The 19272-nt window shown below is 41.0% G+C and overlaps 1 protein-coding gene across 1 annotated transcript in view; it reads right to left on the reverse strand.

The window, feature by feature from the left end:
- Positions 1–3586: 3586 nt before the first annotated feature.
- The window catches only part of LOC117502476 (nectin-2-like), a 371199-nt gene continuing 355513 nt past the window's right edge, over positions 3587–19272 (reverse strand). Inside the window, exons 2-5 of the mRNA XM_034161531.1 lie at positions 10529–10655; positions 9139–9196; positions 4246–4335; positions 3587–3917 (exon numbers count right to left, since the gene is read on the reverse strand). Of these exons, the coding sequence (XP_034017422.1) occupies positions 3723–3917; positions 4246–4335; positions 9139–9196; positions 10529–10650 (465 nt within the window). The 5' untranslated portion in view covers positions 10651–10655 and the 3' untranslated portion in view covers positions 3587–3722. The remainder of the gene's footprint in view (positions 3918–4245; positions 4336–9138; positions 9197–10528; positions 10656–19272) is intronic.

Raw genomic sequence — 19272 nt, forward strand, 5'->3', positions numbered from 1 at the left:
AATACTGAACATAAAGCCGTAGATAAAACAGAAGCACTGTTTTTACACGATGCAGAGCTGAAAGTCAAAACTGAACAACTGATGTCATCGGTCTTTTCCGTACAGAAACACTTTTGTGCCAGATAAAAAGAAAACATCATATTTAAAAAAAATCTCAATATTTATTTTCCTCATAAATAATGGACATGCTAAGTTATAATTGGGGGGGGGGGGGGTGTCATAATTACGAGCAATAAAGTTAATTACAAGATATGAAGTCATGACTACAAAATGAGATGCCAAGTCATGATTGTGAGATGTGAAATCATGATTGTGATGCATGAAATCATGATTGTGAGATGTGAAATCAATAACAGGTGCTGCCAAATAAAGATCGTGAGATGTCAAGTTGTACCAATGATGAAATATTTGAGATCCCAAATCATGACTTTGAAATTTCAGGGTCATAACATGTCAGATCTTGGAGCATGGACTGGTGAAGCACGTTGCCACATGAAAGACTCCTTTGATCCATCGGTGGTTGTGCCCCCTTGGACTGTCATGTGTATGATTGCTTAGCTGCAACAATTCTGCCTTTGCATGTCTGGCACTTTTTTGGTGTGATTTATTTTATTTTTTATTTTGTTATTGGTAGTTTGGCCAAAGCAGATGGTCACCCCACTGAGTCTGGTCTGCTGGAGGTTTTTTTTTTTCCTTTATGTGCTTGCTTAGGGAGTTGATAAGGTTAGACCTTACCCTTGTTAAGTGCCTTGGGGTAACTTATGTTGTGATTTGGCACTATATAAATAAACTGAACTGAATGCCAAGTCATAATAATTACGAGATTATCATTATGAGATCCCACATTAAGATTTCAAGATACCAAGTCATAACAATTACAAGATGAGAAGTCAAGTTTACACGATGCCAAGTCGTGATGACTACATTCCACATCAAGAACACAAAATGCCAAATGAAGATTATGAGATGCAAATTCATAATAATTACAAGATGCTAAGTCCTAATAATTATGAGCTGCTCAGTCGTGATTATCAGCAAACACTGATAATAAGGAGTCTGGTGGGAGAAATTATTTTCTTTTCAGCTGGCAGAAATGAGCCTCTGAGCTGATAACGTGTCCTGATGATTGTCTTTTTTTTCTGTTGTTCAATCTATCAGCAGCGCCTGCAAATGCACGTAAATCTCCAGGAAACTAAACACTCATTTATTTTAGAAAATTCATTTGCAAATAAAGGAGCTAAATCCCTGCGTTTCATTCCTCCTGATGGCAGTTTGTGTTCTGTGGCAGGTCAGACGAGACGTGACACAGATTCTTCGATTGTTTCCCCTTGAAGCTCAGTGCCGCGTGCAGATGCTTTGAGATTAAAACCAAGAGAAAGGGAAAATACTGTCTGAGTTGCTCTTTGTGCATTTGTGTGAAATTAAAAGCCATCACAACATTCCCCTTGCATCATCTGGTTTTTGTTTGTTTGTTTGTTTTATGTGGAGTTGTTGGGAATAGCAGCAGAAATTGGGACTTCTACATGAACTACAACGGAATTAAGGAAAAAAGGGGGGGGGGGGGGGGGGCGAAGGTTCGATGCTTAAATATGATTGTCATACATCACATACAGTCAGATTGCACTGATGCACCGACTTGTGTTTTCTTTTGTTATTTTGTAGTTCTTTTCAATTTTCACAGACATCCATTGCCCGAATGTGCTTTTTTCAACAAAAATCTGCGAAACAAACAAACAGAATGTAGGTTTTTGAGCCTTTAAGGCCGTTAATAAAAAGCATAAAGAGTGAAATGTGCACTGAGACAGCAATTAAACAAGTTACATATTTGTTCACATCTTTTTCTTACAAATGAAACATTTTTCTGCAAACAGCCTTGTTAAAGTGTTTGGAAGAGCCATCGATCATGCCATGCAGAGTAATATGAGCCACACCGTTTTTTTTTAATACAGTCATTTAAAACATTTTAGTCTTAATGAGTAACAACCTTGATGTACCCGTGAAAAGTAAAATAATAATATACACTTTTTAGAATCGCCCCGTTTGACATTTGACAGACCTTCACCACCTGTATAGAGGCACTGAAACACCGACACCTTATTTTTTTATGTATACACACTTCACCAACAATATATTTCATCAATATTATTCATACTATTTACACACTTTGTTCATCATTTGGTTCTTTGACATCAATGAAAGACCGATTGTTTTGTCATGTAGGTGTAGCTATTGGTCACTTTGATGTTGGCTGTTTTTGCACAGTTTTAATTCAGTTCAAATCCAAAATGAATATTAAAAAAAAGAAAAAACAAAAAGTTCTGCATACATTAGAGTGTTTGGTGGAAAAGGCAGTCGAGCTCTAATATAAGCCAACATGGAAATGACTTTTTCCGGAGACATTTCCGGAGATATGACCTCATTTCCCCTTTGTGAGCACTAATGAGTTAAGCGTGGTGTTTTTTTTCCCTGCTTTTCCATGGGCGTGGAACACTGTACAGCTCGACTTTTGGACATAGTACTGTAGATCTCACACAAGACTCCATATCAGCACTGATTTGATTGGACAGTTTGACAGTGGGCGGGATGAGGCAAAACTCCACTGCATTCAGTTGTGGCAGAACTCCGCCCACACTGTTGTGGCAGGGACATGTTAGCAAATTAAACTGAACACAAGACGGTAATCAGTCTGCATTTACTGCAAGCTACAACAACCGATCAGAGGAGTCAGCGGATCATAAACAGCAAGCAGGTTTTTTTTTTTTTTTTGGACAGTCCCATTTTTTTTTTTTTTTTACCAGCATACAGTCCACTTTCTTCTCCACTGCAACATCTTGAGCTAAAATAAGTTTCTGTCTTCAATGGAACATTTGTAGTGCAGCAGATAACTGAAACAATCATGCAAATGGTGATAAAAGCATCAAATTCAACAGAAATTAGATGTGCCTCTTTTGAAAAAACGGATTGGCCACTTGACTTTTCAATCGGTGGTCAGGTAGGGGTCAGTTGAAGAATTACACAGAGGTCAAAATTAAAAGATACTCCAATCATATTGAAACATATTCCACATTATTTGTCTGATCATAAAGATTCCAAAAAGGTATAGTTTGGACTATCTGTGACTGAATTCTATGGAGTTACGGGACAAAAAACAGCAAGAATGGTGTCAGTGTCATTTAGTACAGGGGTCAAAAGTTGAGCAAAAAAACTGTCTTATTATGTGTTTATTGGGTACATTAGAGGGGATTTTGCTCAGTAAGTTACTCTTGTAAGTTGTAATCGTAACAGTTATTTTATATCTGATCATTTATTCCACGTAGATGACACAAAAACCACAGAAGTAGCTTACGTATGTAATTTCTTATCCAGTCTGTCCCGTTCTGATAGTTGCAAGGGTAAAATTTGCATTACTTTCATTAGTGTGATCGGACATTTAAAAATGTCTGTCTACCTCATAAATAATCTCAAACTGCTCCACCACAAAATTCGTTTCAGTAATGAACTGTGGCAACATTTTTAACCCATAATACCTCAACAAAGAAAAAGTAAATTCAAATTTAGACCATGTGTACAAGTTACAACCATTTAAAAATTTGAAAAGTTTAATGTACAATAGAAGAGATTTCAAAAGTGGCAGCGGCGTTCTCGCTTTCACTTGTCATGCAAACTTTAAGTGACCTGCGGCTTGCTCATATGCTCGTGACACTCGTCAGTTTCTCCCGTGGCTACACGTACATGGCGGGAGATACGAAGCTCTCGCCCCGACCAATGTTGGCAGGTGGCAGGTCGTGATTGGAGGAGTCCAGGTCGTTACCTCGGTGACCTTCATCAGCTGCATGATCTTTGAGGTCGTTGACGTTGTCATCTAGGATGGGAGGGGCGCCGCCGTTCAGTGCACCACTGGTGTCATCATCCAGATTCTGCAGGTTGGACAGATGTTACAAAATGACTTCTGTTCTTGGTTTGCTTTTTGGCAGCCACAGGAACAGACTGTGCATCTCTGAAACGCATCATTACAAAATCTCCCACACGATTATTTGTGGCATAAATCTGAACCTTGATGAACTAAAATGAACACTTTTACATTAACTGCTGCCATCTTTCTAATGAGAACGGTATTATATTATGTCAAGGTAATTTAGGACTTTATCTGTAAGGCACAGCTTACACAGTTTCAGTCATTAACTGTAAACATTAATAATTGTTTGATTATTGGACAGTGCGGGTGTCATGTTGTGAGGTAATTACCGTGATAGGCTCCCCGCCTGTGGTCTCATAGTAAACCGGAGTCAGAGGAACCATCTCTGTGGCCGTTGGAGGCTCTGATGGTTTGTTCAGCTACATGACACAAAAAAACACCAAACCAAGAAGAAGACAAGAAGGAACGTGGTGATGAAGTGTTTCACGTTTTACAAATTACGAACTGTTATAAAAGAAGAAAAGAAAGAATTCTCCTCTATTTACCTCAAAACTTTGCTGTCTTTTTCCCTAATTTGTACTTTCATGTCATTTTACAAAATATTATACAGATTTGTATCAGTTTGTGTCCTCTAGAACTGATTACTGTCATATTTTATTTTGTGGTTTGCCACAAACTACCATTCAGGGCTCTTCATTTGGTTCAAAATGCCGCTGTTGGAGTTCGAATAGAATATGGGATCATATAATCCCAATATTATTGTTATGTGTCGGACGCAGCCCGGAGAACCGACCAGCGTTTGAAGGACCCAGTATAAAATAAGCAGAGCACGGTACAAAGGATAACTGAGTTTAATAAACATAACAGTGATGTGATAAATATACAAACAAATAAGTGCGCGGTCTGGCGAGGTGGTAAACAGTGCGCTCCCAGCAGCGCTAACGGTCTGGAGCCAGAACCAGTTCGGACCCAAGGACCCCGCCGACACCCCCCAGGTGGCTGCGACAAACCGAGTCTGTGAATGAAGAAATCATCTTGTGAGTCCACACTCAACACACAGAGAGAACGCTCAAAGGTGTACAAACAGCAAACACTTCCTGGCTTAATTACTAATCAGCTTCCCACCCTGCAGGCATAGAACACCCTGTTCACAAACTCACTGCAGTGGAAGCTAATTAAAAGGACTAACATAACAGCTCAATATAACAAGGTGTGAGGGACACCACATTTACTGACTGTATAAATGTTAGTCACAAAATCTAACGTACCTCAGGAAGTGTGCTGACGAGCGTGAAACCTCACCCCCTCCTCTTTCACAGACCATGCATCAAACCTGGACGTTCTCTGCATCCACTGATGATGAGATGGCTCTTGAGACGACGATCTCACCCGTCTGGTCACAAGGTCGAGTCTCTGGCAAATACACACTGTGTACTCCAGTCTTAAATGCCACCATGTTCCAATCCATGTAGATGCACCACAGCTGTGAGTCCTGACGAGCCGCAGGTGATCAGCCTCAGGTGATCAGGGTGCGGTCCTGATAAACTCAGCTACACAGCCACTCAGTCCCAAATGCAAGCCACCTGGGAGGAAAACCAAAAGACAGAAACAAAAGACACACAAAAGCCAGCCAGGCACGCCAGCCACAACAATTATTCTCAATTTATCAGCTTTCCGTTCATGTGAGATCAGATTTTAAAGTTAAATTATAAACTTTACATGGTCAATCATCCTCCTACCTGGTGGATCTTATGAAACCCTATGTGCCTTCCTGTACTCTGCATTCTCCAAACGCAGGATTATTGTGTGTGTGTGTGTGTGTTTGTGAAACTATTTGCTAGCTGATTGTGCAGAGACTTTTAAATCAAGACTTTAGACACATTCTTTCTCTTTAAGATATAATTAAGAGTAATGCATTCAAAAGATACAAAACACTTAGATTCCCTGCACATTTAGATTGGTTTAAATTCAGTGAGTGAAGCTGGGTTCTGGAATTTGAGATTATTATTAAACCTAAAGTTTACAGGATTTAGGGGCATTTATTAGCAGAAATTGAACACAGCATTCATAACCATTGGCTCATTAGTATAATTAACTGTATAATTAGAGATTAGCTATTTGGCTAGCTAGCTAAATAACTAACCTTTGTGTTTTCACAAGCTTAGGCTGACGCCTTCGTTTCTACGTGGGAGCAAGCCCCCTCATGTGGGCCACCATGTGGGACATATTTACTCCACCATTTGCAATTTTGCGCACGGCCAGAAGACTGAAGAAAATAAATAATTAAAAGGAATCAGTGGTTGCTCCTCTTTACAACATGTACAGCTTGCTAACTACTTTAAGAACCCCCATTTTTGTAAAATAGTGGATCATGCATATTGCTTATCACAAGGAAAAGGAAGTAAAACATGAAATTGTGACTAGCGACGGCATAATGCAATCTGCAACCTCACCACTAAATGACACTAAATCCAACACACTGCAGCTTTAAAAGCCTTCTTGACAAACTCAAAGTAATAGCAGCGAACCCATGAAGAGAAATGTTGCTGTCACACACGTACCTTTAGAACGTCCTCACCTCTGGTCCTCTCCTTCAGCAGAAACACTGAGAAAATCCTCTAAAGCTGCCTCACAGGAAGAAAAGCCTCAAAGCATTCTTTCTTTGTCTGCTGACTTGGACAAGAAAATGCATTCTGTTGCATTTTCAATACCGAATTTAACACATTGAGTTTTGTAACATGTCGTGTTCTTTTGGGCCAAAATCCTCTTTGAATTTGGTGGTTTGTGGCATGTCACCATTTTTTAGGACAATCTGTATTATTATTTCAATGTTCATCAAAGGAATGGATGAAAAAGAGATTATTGACATAGTTCATAAACTTAAGGGGGAAAAAAATCAACTAATAGTGACAATTTTGATATGTTTTTGGTTAAAAATATTATTGATTGTATTGTTACGCCCTTAACATATGTCATTAATGACTGGGAAATTTCCCTTTAAAATGAAAATAGCTAAAGTGATACCATTGTTCAAATCTGGTGACAAACATGTTTTTTCAAATTATAGGCCAATCTCCCTCTTACCACAGTTTTCTAAAATTCTGGAAAAGGGATTTGTAATTAGGTTAAATGATTTCTTAGCTAAACATCATATCCTTAGCAAGCAGCAAAACGGTTTTAGGAAAAATTGCACTACTTCACTGGCAGTAATGGATTTTGTTGAACAAATTTCCAACCCAATGTTATGTGTCGGACGCAGCTCGGAGAACCGACCAGCGTTTGAAGGACCCAGTATGAAATAAGCAGAGCACGGTTCAAAGGCTAACTGAATTTAATACATAACAGTGATAATATAATAACAAAAAGGTGCGGCCTGGCGTGGTGCGCTCCCAGCAGTGCTAACGGTCCGGAGCCAGAAGCTGTTTCGGACCCAAGGACCCCGCCGACACCCCCCAGGTGGCCGCAACAACCGAGTCTGTGAAAGAAGGAACCATTATGTGAGTCCACACTCTACACACAGAACACTTAAAGGTGTACAAACAGCAAACACTTCCTGGCTTGATTACTGATCAGCTTCCCAACCTGCAGGCATGGAACATCCAGTTCACAAAACTCCACTGCAGTGGAAGCTGATACATGACTAACAAACAGCTCAATACAATAAGGTGTGAGGGACACCACATTTACTGACTGTATAACTGTTAGTCACAAAATCTAACGTACCTCAGGAAGTGTGCTGACGAGCGTGAAACCTCACCCCCTCCTCTTTCACAGACTGTGCATCAAACCTGGACGTTCTCAGCATCCGCTGCTGATGAGATGGCTCCCGAGACGACGATCTCACCCGTCTGGTCACAAGGTCGAGTCTCTGGCAAATACACACTGCGCACTCCAGTCTTAAATGCCAACATGTTCCAATCCATCCAGATGCACCACAGCTGTGAGTCCTGACGAGTCGCAGGTGATCAGGGTGAGGTCCTGACAGCCTCAGCAACACAGCCACTCAGTCCCAAACGCACGCCACCTGGGAGGAAAACCAAAAGACAGAAACAAACCGGCAGCCAGGCCCCCCCAGCCATATAACAGTACCCCACCCTCACGGGAAGCCTCCCGGCGACCACACACACCTGGCCCAGGAGAAACACCCCCCTCCAGGGACCACGGCTGGAAACCGTGTCCGCGTTCATCCTCCAACAGACTGGTTGAACTGGCTGCATCTTTGCCCTTGTTTCTGACAGTCTCTTAGCACAGGTGTGGCCAGGAGTTCCTACACCTGTGCGGTCAGCCTTTATCCAAACATGTGTAATTAGTCATAAAACAAAACACAGCCACTCAGTCCCAAACGCACGCCACCTGGGAGGAAAACCAAAAGACAGAAACAAACCGGCAGCCAGGCCCTCCCAGCCATATAACACCCAATTGAGAATAGGCAATATGCTGTAGGGGTCTTTTTTGATTTACAGAAAGCATTTGATACTATTGATCATACTTTGCTACTGAACAAATGAAAGATGTATGGTATCAGGGGATTGGCACATGACTGGGGCTACTTGCACAATAGGGATCAGTGTGTCCACATTGATGGGAGAAATTCTGAGTTTTTGAGGATTACATGTGGAGTACCCCAGGGTTCTGTCCTTGGGCCATTGCTGTTTCGTTTGTACATTAATGATATATGTTTGGTTTCCAAGTCTGCTAGTTGCATTTTGTTTGCTGATGATGCAACTGTGTTTTGTAGTGGGGATCATTTGGGACAGCTCCTGGACAAAATGGAGAATGAATTACATAAATTTAAACTGAGGTTCGATTCAAACAAATTATCACTCCATTATGGTAAAACTAAGTGTATCATATTTGGTAATAAGCCCAGGAACGCAAGTAGAAATGTATTATTACATGATATTGAAATTGTAACAAATACAAAATTCATTTCTTCACTTCAGTCAAAGCTTCATTTCAGTCAAAACTTAGTTTTGACATCCTTTCAACAGAAAATGATTTTAGTTTCCCTCCATAATGCAGCGGAGTGAGAAGGCATCCACTCTGTAATGGAGCTCTCAAACTAACCTGATTTTTCTCCGACACACACGAGGCAGCTCAGCTGTGAGATCAATAACCATTAGTCTGATTATGAGTGTCCAAATGGACTGTGCATGTCTGTGTGAGGCGAGTGTCATCACCCTGACAATAAAGATGGATCTGAAGCCTCGTTGTCCACTCACCATCTCTGTAGAGCTGCCTGCCTTCACAGGGGGAGGTGGCTTGTGTTTGGGAGGGCCCCTAGTTGAACAAAACATAAGGAGACATCGATCGCTGGTTTGTTAAGATATCAGACCTTTTCTTTTTGTATAGAGAAGAAAAAGCAGCAGCAAACTGAAAGGTCACAGACAAAACAACAACAAAACACAACATGTGAGGAAATATTAAGCTCTAAAGACCTCACTTTGTGCAATAAAACTGAATTGAGATTATACAAATCGTTCCAGAGGAATTCAGAAGTTACTGTGACAAAGAAACACTTCTACCTGGAGAACAGATTTTGAATGTTTTTTTGTTTTTTTTAAATCAGAACTATTCTCTGAGGAAAAAAACAAATAAATACCAAACACCATCACTGCATTCAGACATTACTTTAACTCAATGTATGATTTTTTTAAAATGAAAAATAACAGGAAAATAAAACTAACCAAATTGATTCTTCGTTACATTTCCACTGTTGGGTGCAAATTTTGCACAACAGCCAACAGGTGGAAAACATGAGCATTTCTGAAGTGAAGAGGCTGATTTTTGACATGATTAATGTCTCAAACAACCATGAGGGGTCCCCAAAACAACTGCAAACAGCCGCCAAACAAACTACTTAGGTCTGTCAAAACAACCAAGAAGGGTCGAACAAGAAGGAACCAAGAACGATCACCAAAACAACAACTAATGGTCACCAAAACATCAACTAAGAAAGGCAGCCAAAACAACCAAAGAACAGCCACCAAATCAATCAAGAATGGTTGCCAAAACAACCAAGGGTCACCAAAACAACCATGAAGGATAGCCAAAACAACCATGATGGGCTGAAAAACAGCCATCAAAATAACCACGAAGGACCGTCAAAACAAACACTAAAGGTTGCAGAAACAACCACAGAAGGCAGTCAAAACAACCATGAAGGGTCACCAAAACAACCACGAAGGGCTGCCAAAACAACCACCAGGGGTTGCCAAAAGAACCATAAAGGGTCACTGAAACAACAACTAAGGGTCACCAAAACAACCACAAAGGTCAATCAAAACAACCATGAAGGGTCACCAAAACAACCACAAAGGTCAATCAAAACAACCACCAGGGGTCACCAAAACAACCACAGAAGGCAGTCAAAACAACCATAAAGGATCACCAAAACAACCCAGAAGGGTCTCCGAAACAACAAATAACGGTCACCAAAATAACCACAGAGGGCAGTCAGAACAACCATGAAGGGTCACCAAAACAACCCAGAAGGGTCTCTGAAACAACAACTAAGGGTCACCAAAATAACCACAGAAGGCAGTCAAAACAACTATGAAGGGTCATTAAACTGAGTTTCTGAGGTGAAGGTTCAGGAGATTAAAGACTTACTCAAAGTCCTCCTGCCGTTTGCGTATGAAGATGATGATGCTGATGATGATGCCGATAACCACGAGGGCACCGAGGATTCCACCGACTATGGCACCTACCGACCCGCCTGAGTCGAGCCTCATTGTTTCTTTTCAGGTGAGACACAAAAACAAGAGAGACAAACAGAGGTTTGTTACAGAATCACCTCAAAATCTGAGCCAGCTGCAGGGTCTGTGTTCTGAAGTTCATGGTTCGAGTCTTTACACCATTTCATTATTAAGTGAGCAAAAGCCGTAGACAAAACGGTCACCTCAATGAAACATCAGAGGGAAGTCTAAGTGAAAATGAAGCGTTCAAGTAATCAGACGTTTCTGTACTTAAGATGCGACACAGAAGAAGTCAAACATCAAGAAATTAACTGAGTTATTGTACAAAAAGCAGCTCAGAGGTCCTCATTCCTTTTCTGCTTCCTCTCATAAACGGCAAAAATGTTTGATGCAGCTGAGACTGAACCTCAAGTCTCACATCAGTAAAATGCCAGAAAAAAACAAACAAACAAAAACCAGGCTAGCGGGTGCATGGCAGCAGCAGTGGCAGCGGCAGCTGTACATCATCGTGTGCATTTATTTCTGGCAGAAACAACAGAGCGGTTTTAACTGGTTCAGTTGTTTGGTTTTCTGTTTTTCAAATCAGCTTCATCAGATGTTAGAGTGCTCGTTTGACAGCGATATGACGGCAGGATAATTAGCTCGATGATTTACACAGACGTAGCTCTTTGATGTTTACATTCCCGCTCAAAGGAAGATTTAGCTTTGAATCCCGCCAACGTTTTAACCACAAAACAACTGCAGTCGAATTACAGAGACATGTGCACATTTCTTTTTTCAGCTTCTGCCATTTTTTCTCAGGGTCAATCCTTCAGATCCGCTACGGATTTGGCAGTTGTTTTACACTGGATGTGCTTCCTGACACAACTCAAGATGTACAAGGTCAACAGAGTGAGTGACGTGACCATGAACCAGTGGTCACACTGAGCACACTGTTTTTAATCATCATCAGTGTCTGTTTTCCGGCCATACAACAATCAGCCTCAAAGGCCCAGAAGAAGAAGAAAGAAGAAGAAGACACATCAAACAAAACACTCCTTAGCTGATAGAGTCACTGTGGAAGTCCACGGACCAGCAGCTAGATTGTGGTGGTGTACCAGATCCGTGGAACACAACCTGATTACTGCCACACTGAAAAACATCTTCACAGGCGTCTGTATATGTGTGAGCAACATAACTGTTTTGATTCATTCTGGATCAGACTTAGAAGGTTTGAAGGTCAGACAAGGAAAAAATAATTTGATTTGGAAGGTCAAATGTTGGCCTGGTGCTCTGTGATTGGTCACTGAATGCAAGTATTGGCAGTGCTCCAGTTATGGAAATTGTGGATGCATTAGGCGCTGGTGGCCTCTACTGGTGGTTGGCTCTCACTGCGGTATTGTATCACTTCCTGTTCCGGAGCACAGCAGTGTTTTGCTGTATCTGTTAGCTGTTTAATCTGCGCAGTTAGATTGATCTAGTTAACTAGATAACGATTTGTTTCACAGTGTAATCTTCACGTGCCTTAACTAAAGCACTCCCTCTGCTGAATCACCTCTAAATTATTTACACATTATTCACTTTGTGTGTTTTTAGGAATCCGCTAGCTTAGCGCAGCTACTAGCTCTTAGCCAGTTTAGCATGGCGGCTTCTCCTGTCTCTCCCGCACTTTTCTGCTCTGGGTGTGAAATGTTTAGTTATTCCTTGGCCTCCTTTAGCAGTAATGGTACGTGTAATAAGTGTAGCTTATTCGTAGCTTTGGCGGCCAGGCTGGGCGAATTGGAGGCTCGGCTCCACACCTTGGAAAATCCTACAGCTAGCCAGGCCCCTGTAGTCGGTGCGGACAAGGTAGCTTAGCCGCCGTTAGTTCCCCTCCAGCGGATCCCGAGCAGCCGGGAAAGCAGGCCGACTGGGTGACTGTGAGGAGGAAGCATAGTCCTAAACAGAAGCCCCGTGTACACCGCCAACCCGTTCACATCTTTAACCGTTTTTCCCACTCGGCGACACACCCGCCGTGGAACAAACTCTGGTTATTGGCGACTCTGTTTTGAGAAATGTGAAATAAGCGACACCAGCAACCATAGTCAATTGTCTTCCGGGGGCCAGAGCAGGCGACATCAAAGGAAATTTGAAACTGCTGGCTAAGGCTAAGCGTAAATTTGGTAAGATTGTAATTCACGTTGGCAGTAATGACACCCGGTTATGCCAATCGGAGGTCACTAAAATTAACATTGAATCGGTGTGTAACTTTGCAAAAACAATGTCGGACTCTGTAGTTTTCTCTGGGCCCCTCCCCAATCGGACCGGGAGTGACATGTTTAGCCGCATGTTCTCCTTGAATTGCTGGCTGTCTGAGTGGTGTCCAAAAAATTGAGGTGGGCTTCATAGATAATTGGCAAAGCTTCTGGGGAAAACCTGTTAGGAGAGGCGGCATCCATCCCACTTTGGATGGAGCAGCTCTCATTTCTAGAAATCTGGCCAATTTTCTTAAATCCTCCAAACCGTGACTATCCAGGGTTGGGACCAGGAAGCAGAGTTGTAGTCTTACACACTTCTCTGCAGCTTCTCTCCCCCTGCCATCCCCTCATTACCCCATCGCCATAGAGACGGTGCCTGCTCCCAGACCACCAATAACCAGCAAAAATCTATTTAAGCATAAAAATTCAAAAAGAAAAAATAATATAGCACCTTCAACTGCACCACAGACTAAAACAGTTAAATGTGGTCTATTAAACATTAGATCTCTCTCGTCTAAGTCCCTGTTAGTAAATGATATAATAATTGATCAACATATTGATTTATTCTGCCTTACAGAAACCTGGTTACAGCAGGATGAATATGTTAGTTTAAATGAGTCAACACCCCCGAGTCACACTAACTGTCAGAACGCTCGTAGCATGGGCCGGGGTGGAGGATTAGCAGCAATCTTCCACTCCAGCTTATTAATTAATCAAAAACCCAGACAGAGCTTTAATTCATTTGAAAGCTTGACTCTTAGTCTTGTCCATCCAAATTGGAAGTCCCAAAAACCAGTTTTATTTGTTGTTATCTATCATCCACCTGGTCGTTACTGTGAGTTTCTCTGTGAATTTTCGGACCTTTTGTCTGACTTAGTGCTTAGCTCAGATAAGATAATTATAGTGGGCGATTTTAACATCCACACAGATGCTGAGAATGACAGCCTCAACACTGCATTTAATCTATTGTTAGACTTGATTGGCTTTGCTCAAAATGTAAATGAGTCCACCCACCACTTTAATAATACCTTAGATCTTGTTCTGACTTATGGCATGGAAATTGAAGACTTAACAGTATTCCCTGAAAACCCCCTTCTGTCTGATCATTTCTTAATAACATTTACATTTACTCTGATGGACTACCCAGCAGTGGGGAATAAGTTTCATTACAGTAGAAGTCTTTCAGAAAGCACTGTAACTAGGTTTAAGGATATGATTCCTTCTTTAATGTTCTCCAATGCCATATACCAACACAGGGCAGAGTAGCTACCTAAACTCTGTGAGTGAGATAGATTATCTCGTCAATACTTTTATATCCTCATTGAGGACAACTTTGGATGCTGTAGCTCCTCTGAAAAAGAGAGCCTTAAATCAGAAGTGCCTGACTCCGTGGTATAACTCACAAACTCGCAGCTTAAAGCAGATAACCCGTAGGTTGGAGAGGAAATGGCGTCTCACTAATTTAGAAGATCTTCACTTAGCCTGGAAAAAGAGTCTGTTGCTCTATAAAAAAGCCCTCCGTAAAGCTAGGACATCTTACTACTCATCACTAATTGAAGAAAATAAGAACAACCCCAGGTTTCTTTTCAGCACTGTAGCCAGGCTGACAAAGAATCAGAGCTCTATTGAGCCAAGTATTCCTTTAACTTTAACTAGTAATGACTTCATGACTTTCTTTGCTAATAAAATTTTAACTATTAGAGAAAAAATTACTCATAACCATCCCAAAGACATATCGTTCTCTTTGGCTGCTTTCAGTGATGCCGGTATTTGGTTAGACTCTTTCTCTCCGATTGTTCTGTCTGAGTTATTTTCATTAGTTATTTCCTCCAAACCATCAACATGTCTTTTAGACCCCATTCCTACCAGGCTGCTCAAGGAAGCCCTACCATTAATTAATGCTTCGATCTTAAATATGATCAATCTATCTTTATTAGTTGGCTATGTACCACAGGCTTTTAAGGTGGTAGTAATTAAACCATTACTTAAAAAGCCATCACTTGACCCAGCTATCTTAGCTAATTATAGGCCAATCTCCAACCTTCCTTTTCTCTCAAAAATTCTTGAAAGGGTAGTTGTAAAACAGCTAATTGATCATCTGCAGAGGAATGGTCTATTTGAAGAGTTTCAGTCAGGGTTTAGAATTCATCATAGTACAGAAACAGCATTAGTGAAGGTTACAAATGATCTTCTTATGGCCTCAGACAGTGGACTCATCTCTGTGCTTGTTCTGTTAGACCTCAGTGCTGCTTTTGATACTGTTGACCATAAAATTTTATTACAGAGATTAGAGCATGCCATAGGTATTAAAGGCACTGCGCTGCAGTGGTTTGAATCATATTTATCTAATAGATTACAATTTGTTCATGTAAATGGGGAATCTTCTTCACAGACTAAGGTTAATTATGGAGTTCCACAAGGTTCTGTGCTAGGACCAATTTTATTCACTTTATACATGCTTCCCTTAGGCAGTATTATTAGACAGCATTGCTTAAATTTTCATTGTTACGCAGATGATACCCAGCTTTATCTATCCATGAAGCCAGAGGACACACACCAATTAGCTAAACTGCAGGATTGTCTTACAGACATAAAGACATGGATGACCTCTAATTTCCTGCTTTTAAACTCAGATAAAACTGAAGTTATTGTACTTGGCCCCACAAATCTTAGAAACATGGTGTCTAACCAGATCCTTACTCTGGATGGCATTACCCTGACATCTAGTAATACTGTGAGAAATCTTGAAGTCATTTTTGATCAGGATATGTCATTCAATGCGCATATTAAACAAATATGTAGGACTGCTTTTTTGCATTTGCGCAATATCTCTAAAATTAGAAAGGTCTTGTCTCAGAGTGATGCTGAAAAACTAATTCATGCATTTATTTCCTCTAGGCTGGACTACTGTAATTCATTATTATCAGGTTGTCCTAAAAGTTCCCTGAAAAGCCTTCAGTTAATTCAAAACACAAGTATTCACACTCTTTGCTCATTACTTTAGGGACATTTATAAAAATTCTAAAATCTGACTGTGAATTCAGAAAGAACATGAAAAAACCCTTTAAAATGACACAAAAATCAAGGAAATCATGGGTGTTTTTTGTGTGCTGGGAATCAAGCTTGTTTTCCTGGCCATAATGAATAGATGAAACAATAGGGCCTTTGTGACAGAGTTGTACTTGTTCCTTCATATTTTTTCTCATAACTTCCTTAATATCCAAGATATTGCCATGAAATTTTCAAGAATGATGGATTACCACCTCTCATTCATTCTCCTTCATTTTAAATGGTATATCATCTCAACACTGGCAGTCACTGGATTTTGGCGATCGACCAGAATTTTTGTGAAATGGCCAACCCTTCTGAAATTCAGGAAAAATTAAGAGAAATTCTTACTCTTTATTCCCTATACATTATTTTTTAATCCCTATTCTTCCTTCTGGTACAATTTAAGTGACTTTGACGAAGCAAAAACAAGAAATCAGGTAACTTCTCTCTCCGATTGCCTCTGACGAAAATTCGAACACGAGGTGGGAGCTGGGTAATTCTTGTACGTCACTGACCTAAAAATAGATCAGGATATCCTTCCAACAGCCAACAGCAACGCGAATCGCAGGGAATTCCCTGTGTGACTCCCGGAAATGCGGTCACATGCAATTATGCATAACCTAATCGAGGCACTGGCCTACTTGTCCACATCCCTAAGTACTTTGTTGATGCACCTTTGGGAGCAGCCTCAAGTCTTCTTGACTATGATGCCACAAGCTTCGTGCACCTATCTTTGAGCAGTTTTCTTCATTCTCTTTGCAGCACCTTTCAAGCTCCATCAGGTTGGATAGAGAGCATCGGTGCACATCCATTTTCAGATCTCTCCAGAGATGTTCAGTAAGATTTAGGTTTGGGCTCTGGCTGGGCCACTCAAGGACATTCACACAGTTGTCCTGAAGCCACTCCTTTGATATCTTGGATATGTCCTTAGGGTCATTGTCATGCTGAGAGTTGAACTGTTGCCCTAGTCTGAGGTCAAGAGCGCTCTGGAGCAGGTTTTCATCCAGGATGTCTCTGTACATTGCTGCATAACTGGTGATATAAAATACAAAACTTGTGCACTATGCACAATTTCTCCAAACACACCCAGAGAAGCCTCGAACTTTTGGGTTGTCTTGGGTGTCTTGGTGGCTTTCCACACTCTCCTTCTTGCACACTCTGTTTTTGAGAACGGTCTGCTCCACACAGATTTACCACAGAGTGTCATACTGTTTGTATTTCTTCATAATTGATGTAAATAAAGTCCAAGTCATATTCAGTGACTTGGAAAAGTTTAATGTATCCATTCCCTGACTTGTCTGAAGAAAACTGGTAAAACTGATTATTTACAGGTATTATACCAAAGCAGTGATTGTGCCCAAGTGGTTAGTGAACTTGCTTTCAGTGTGGAAGGTTCCCAGGTCAAACCCCACCCCCACCACGTTGCTCCATGTAATGTGGAGTTGTGTCTGGAAGGGCATCTGGCGTAACACTTGTGACAATTCAACATGTGGATCCACCTTGGATTTGCTGTTGCGACCTCAAGTGCAAAACAAGGGAGCAGCTAAAGGGTCTTACTTTTACTGTACCAAAGTGTTCCATCTTGTTGTCATCGTCATTAAGTTGTAAAGATTTGCTTTTATATTGAGAAGCCTGATTTACTTTTTGTTATATATATATATATATATATATATATATATATATATATATATATATATATATATATATATATATATATATATATATAGCACTGTTGCCTCACAGTGAGAGGGTTGTCGATTCCCGTGGCCTTTCTGTGTGGAGTTTGCATGTTCTCCCCGTGTTTGCGTGGGTTTCCTCCGGGTGCGCCGGTGTCCTCCCACATCCAAAGACATGCGGGTTAGGTGGATTGAGATCTTTAAAATTGTCCGTAGGTGTGTGTGTGGGTGTGTCTGTGTTTGTTTGTCTATTTGTGGCCCTGCGACAGACTAGTGTCCTGTCCTGGGTGTACCCCGACTGCTGGGATAGGCTCCAGCCCCCCGCAACATATGGGGAATTCAGAATTGCTGTTTTGACGAATTGGTAGCAAATACACTCACGGTTATTATCAAACACTAATATAAGACCTATACAGCCTTTCTGTTGGTCATGTCATCTATGACTCAAGGTCATAACTGTTTAAGTCAAACATTTTGGAGCCAACTCAGATTAAAGTTGGTGGAAGAGTTGTGTGTTCGTCGACAACAAAGTGGTTCAGTTTCGGAAGGCACTGATCAAAAATCAGAGTGACAGAGAAACAGATATCACGATTTCACTGAATCACAAAGAAATCGTTTGCATAAACTTGTGTCAAACATTTAATACGTGGGTGTTTCCGCCTCCTCACTCACCCTCTTTTCCATCACATCATCCTTAAATCTCCTGTTGCACTTTCACCCTGTGGGTCACAGTGACCTGTGATAACCACAAATCTCCAGACTATCAAATGTCCCTCGATGCCGTGGCATTTTGCATTTTCTGAGTATTTTATGATTATTTCTCCATCGCTGTCATTAGCGCTGTGGCGGGATGATGGTCACACTTCTCTCTCGACTTACTCAAAGCCATTTGTGGTGCATCGTGAAAAGTCTGCAGACATGTTTAAGTCGAAGTCTGACACGACGTGTTATGAGCTCATGACAGGTTGCCAGCGAGAGGATAATCATTTCTATCTGAATATTTCTGGTGTTGCTCGTGGCCACCAGTGACATATGAGGGCGACTTTGTGTGACCGACCCTTGACCTTTAACAAGAACCCTCATTTTTGCGTATCCTAAAAGAAGGCAAAGCAGCATGAATCCCCGCTGCCAAAGAAGCAAAAACATGAAAGGAAACAAAATGCAATGGCAAAATGCAATCTGCAACCTCACTACTAGATGGAACCAAATCATGTACAATGTAGCTTTAACAAATTGAATAAATACAGTAAACCATCACAGTAATTGGCCAATAATATTCAGGGATTTAAGTTGGCCTAACTGCAGCTTTCTATGGGCAAGTTTTGGTGCTTTTCTAATACATTCATCATGAACTTGGCTGACAGTGTGAAAAATCAGCTTTAACAGCTGCAGCTCTAATCATCATACACAGTGCAGGAAAAAAATCCCAAATATTTACATGCTCATGTTTGCAAATTTAATTTTTCATGTCTTATTTCCGCCAATGAAGCTGGAGGAGGTTATGTTTTCGCCTCTGTCTGTCTGGTTGTGAACAGACTGTAACCCACAATTTTTCATATTTCATTGTGAAATTTTTTACTGAAGATTCATATTCTCATAGGCAAGATCTGATTCACTTTTCAATTTCATAGGTCAAAGGGCAAAGTCCTTTGACCTATGAAATTGTTCAGGGACTGGCACCTCCCTACCTAGCTGACCTAATTCAACCTTACGTA

This window comes from Thalassophryne amazonica, chromosome 20 (genome assembly GCF_902500255.1).
Source record: "Thalassophryne amazonica chromosome 20, fThaAma1.1, whole genome shotgun sequence".
NCBI classification, from domain to species: domain Eukaryota; kingdom Metazoa; phylum Chordata; class Actinopteri; order Batrachoidiformes; family Batrachoididae; genus Thalassophryne; species Thalassophryne amazonica.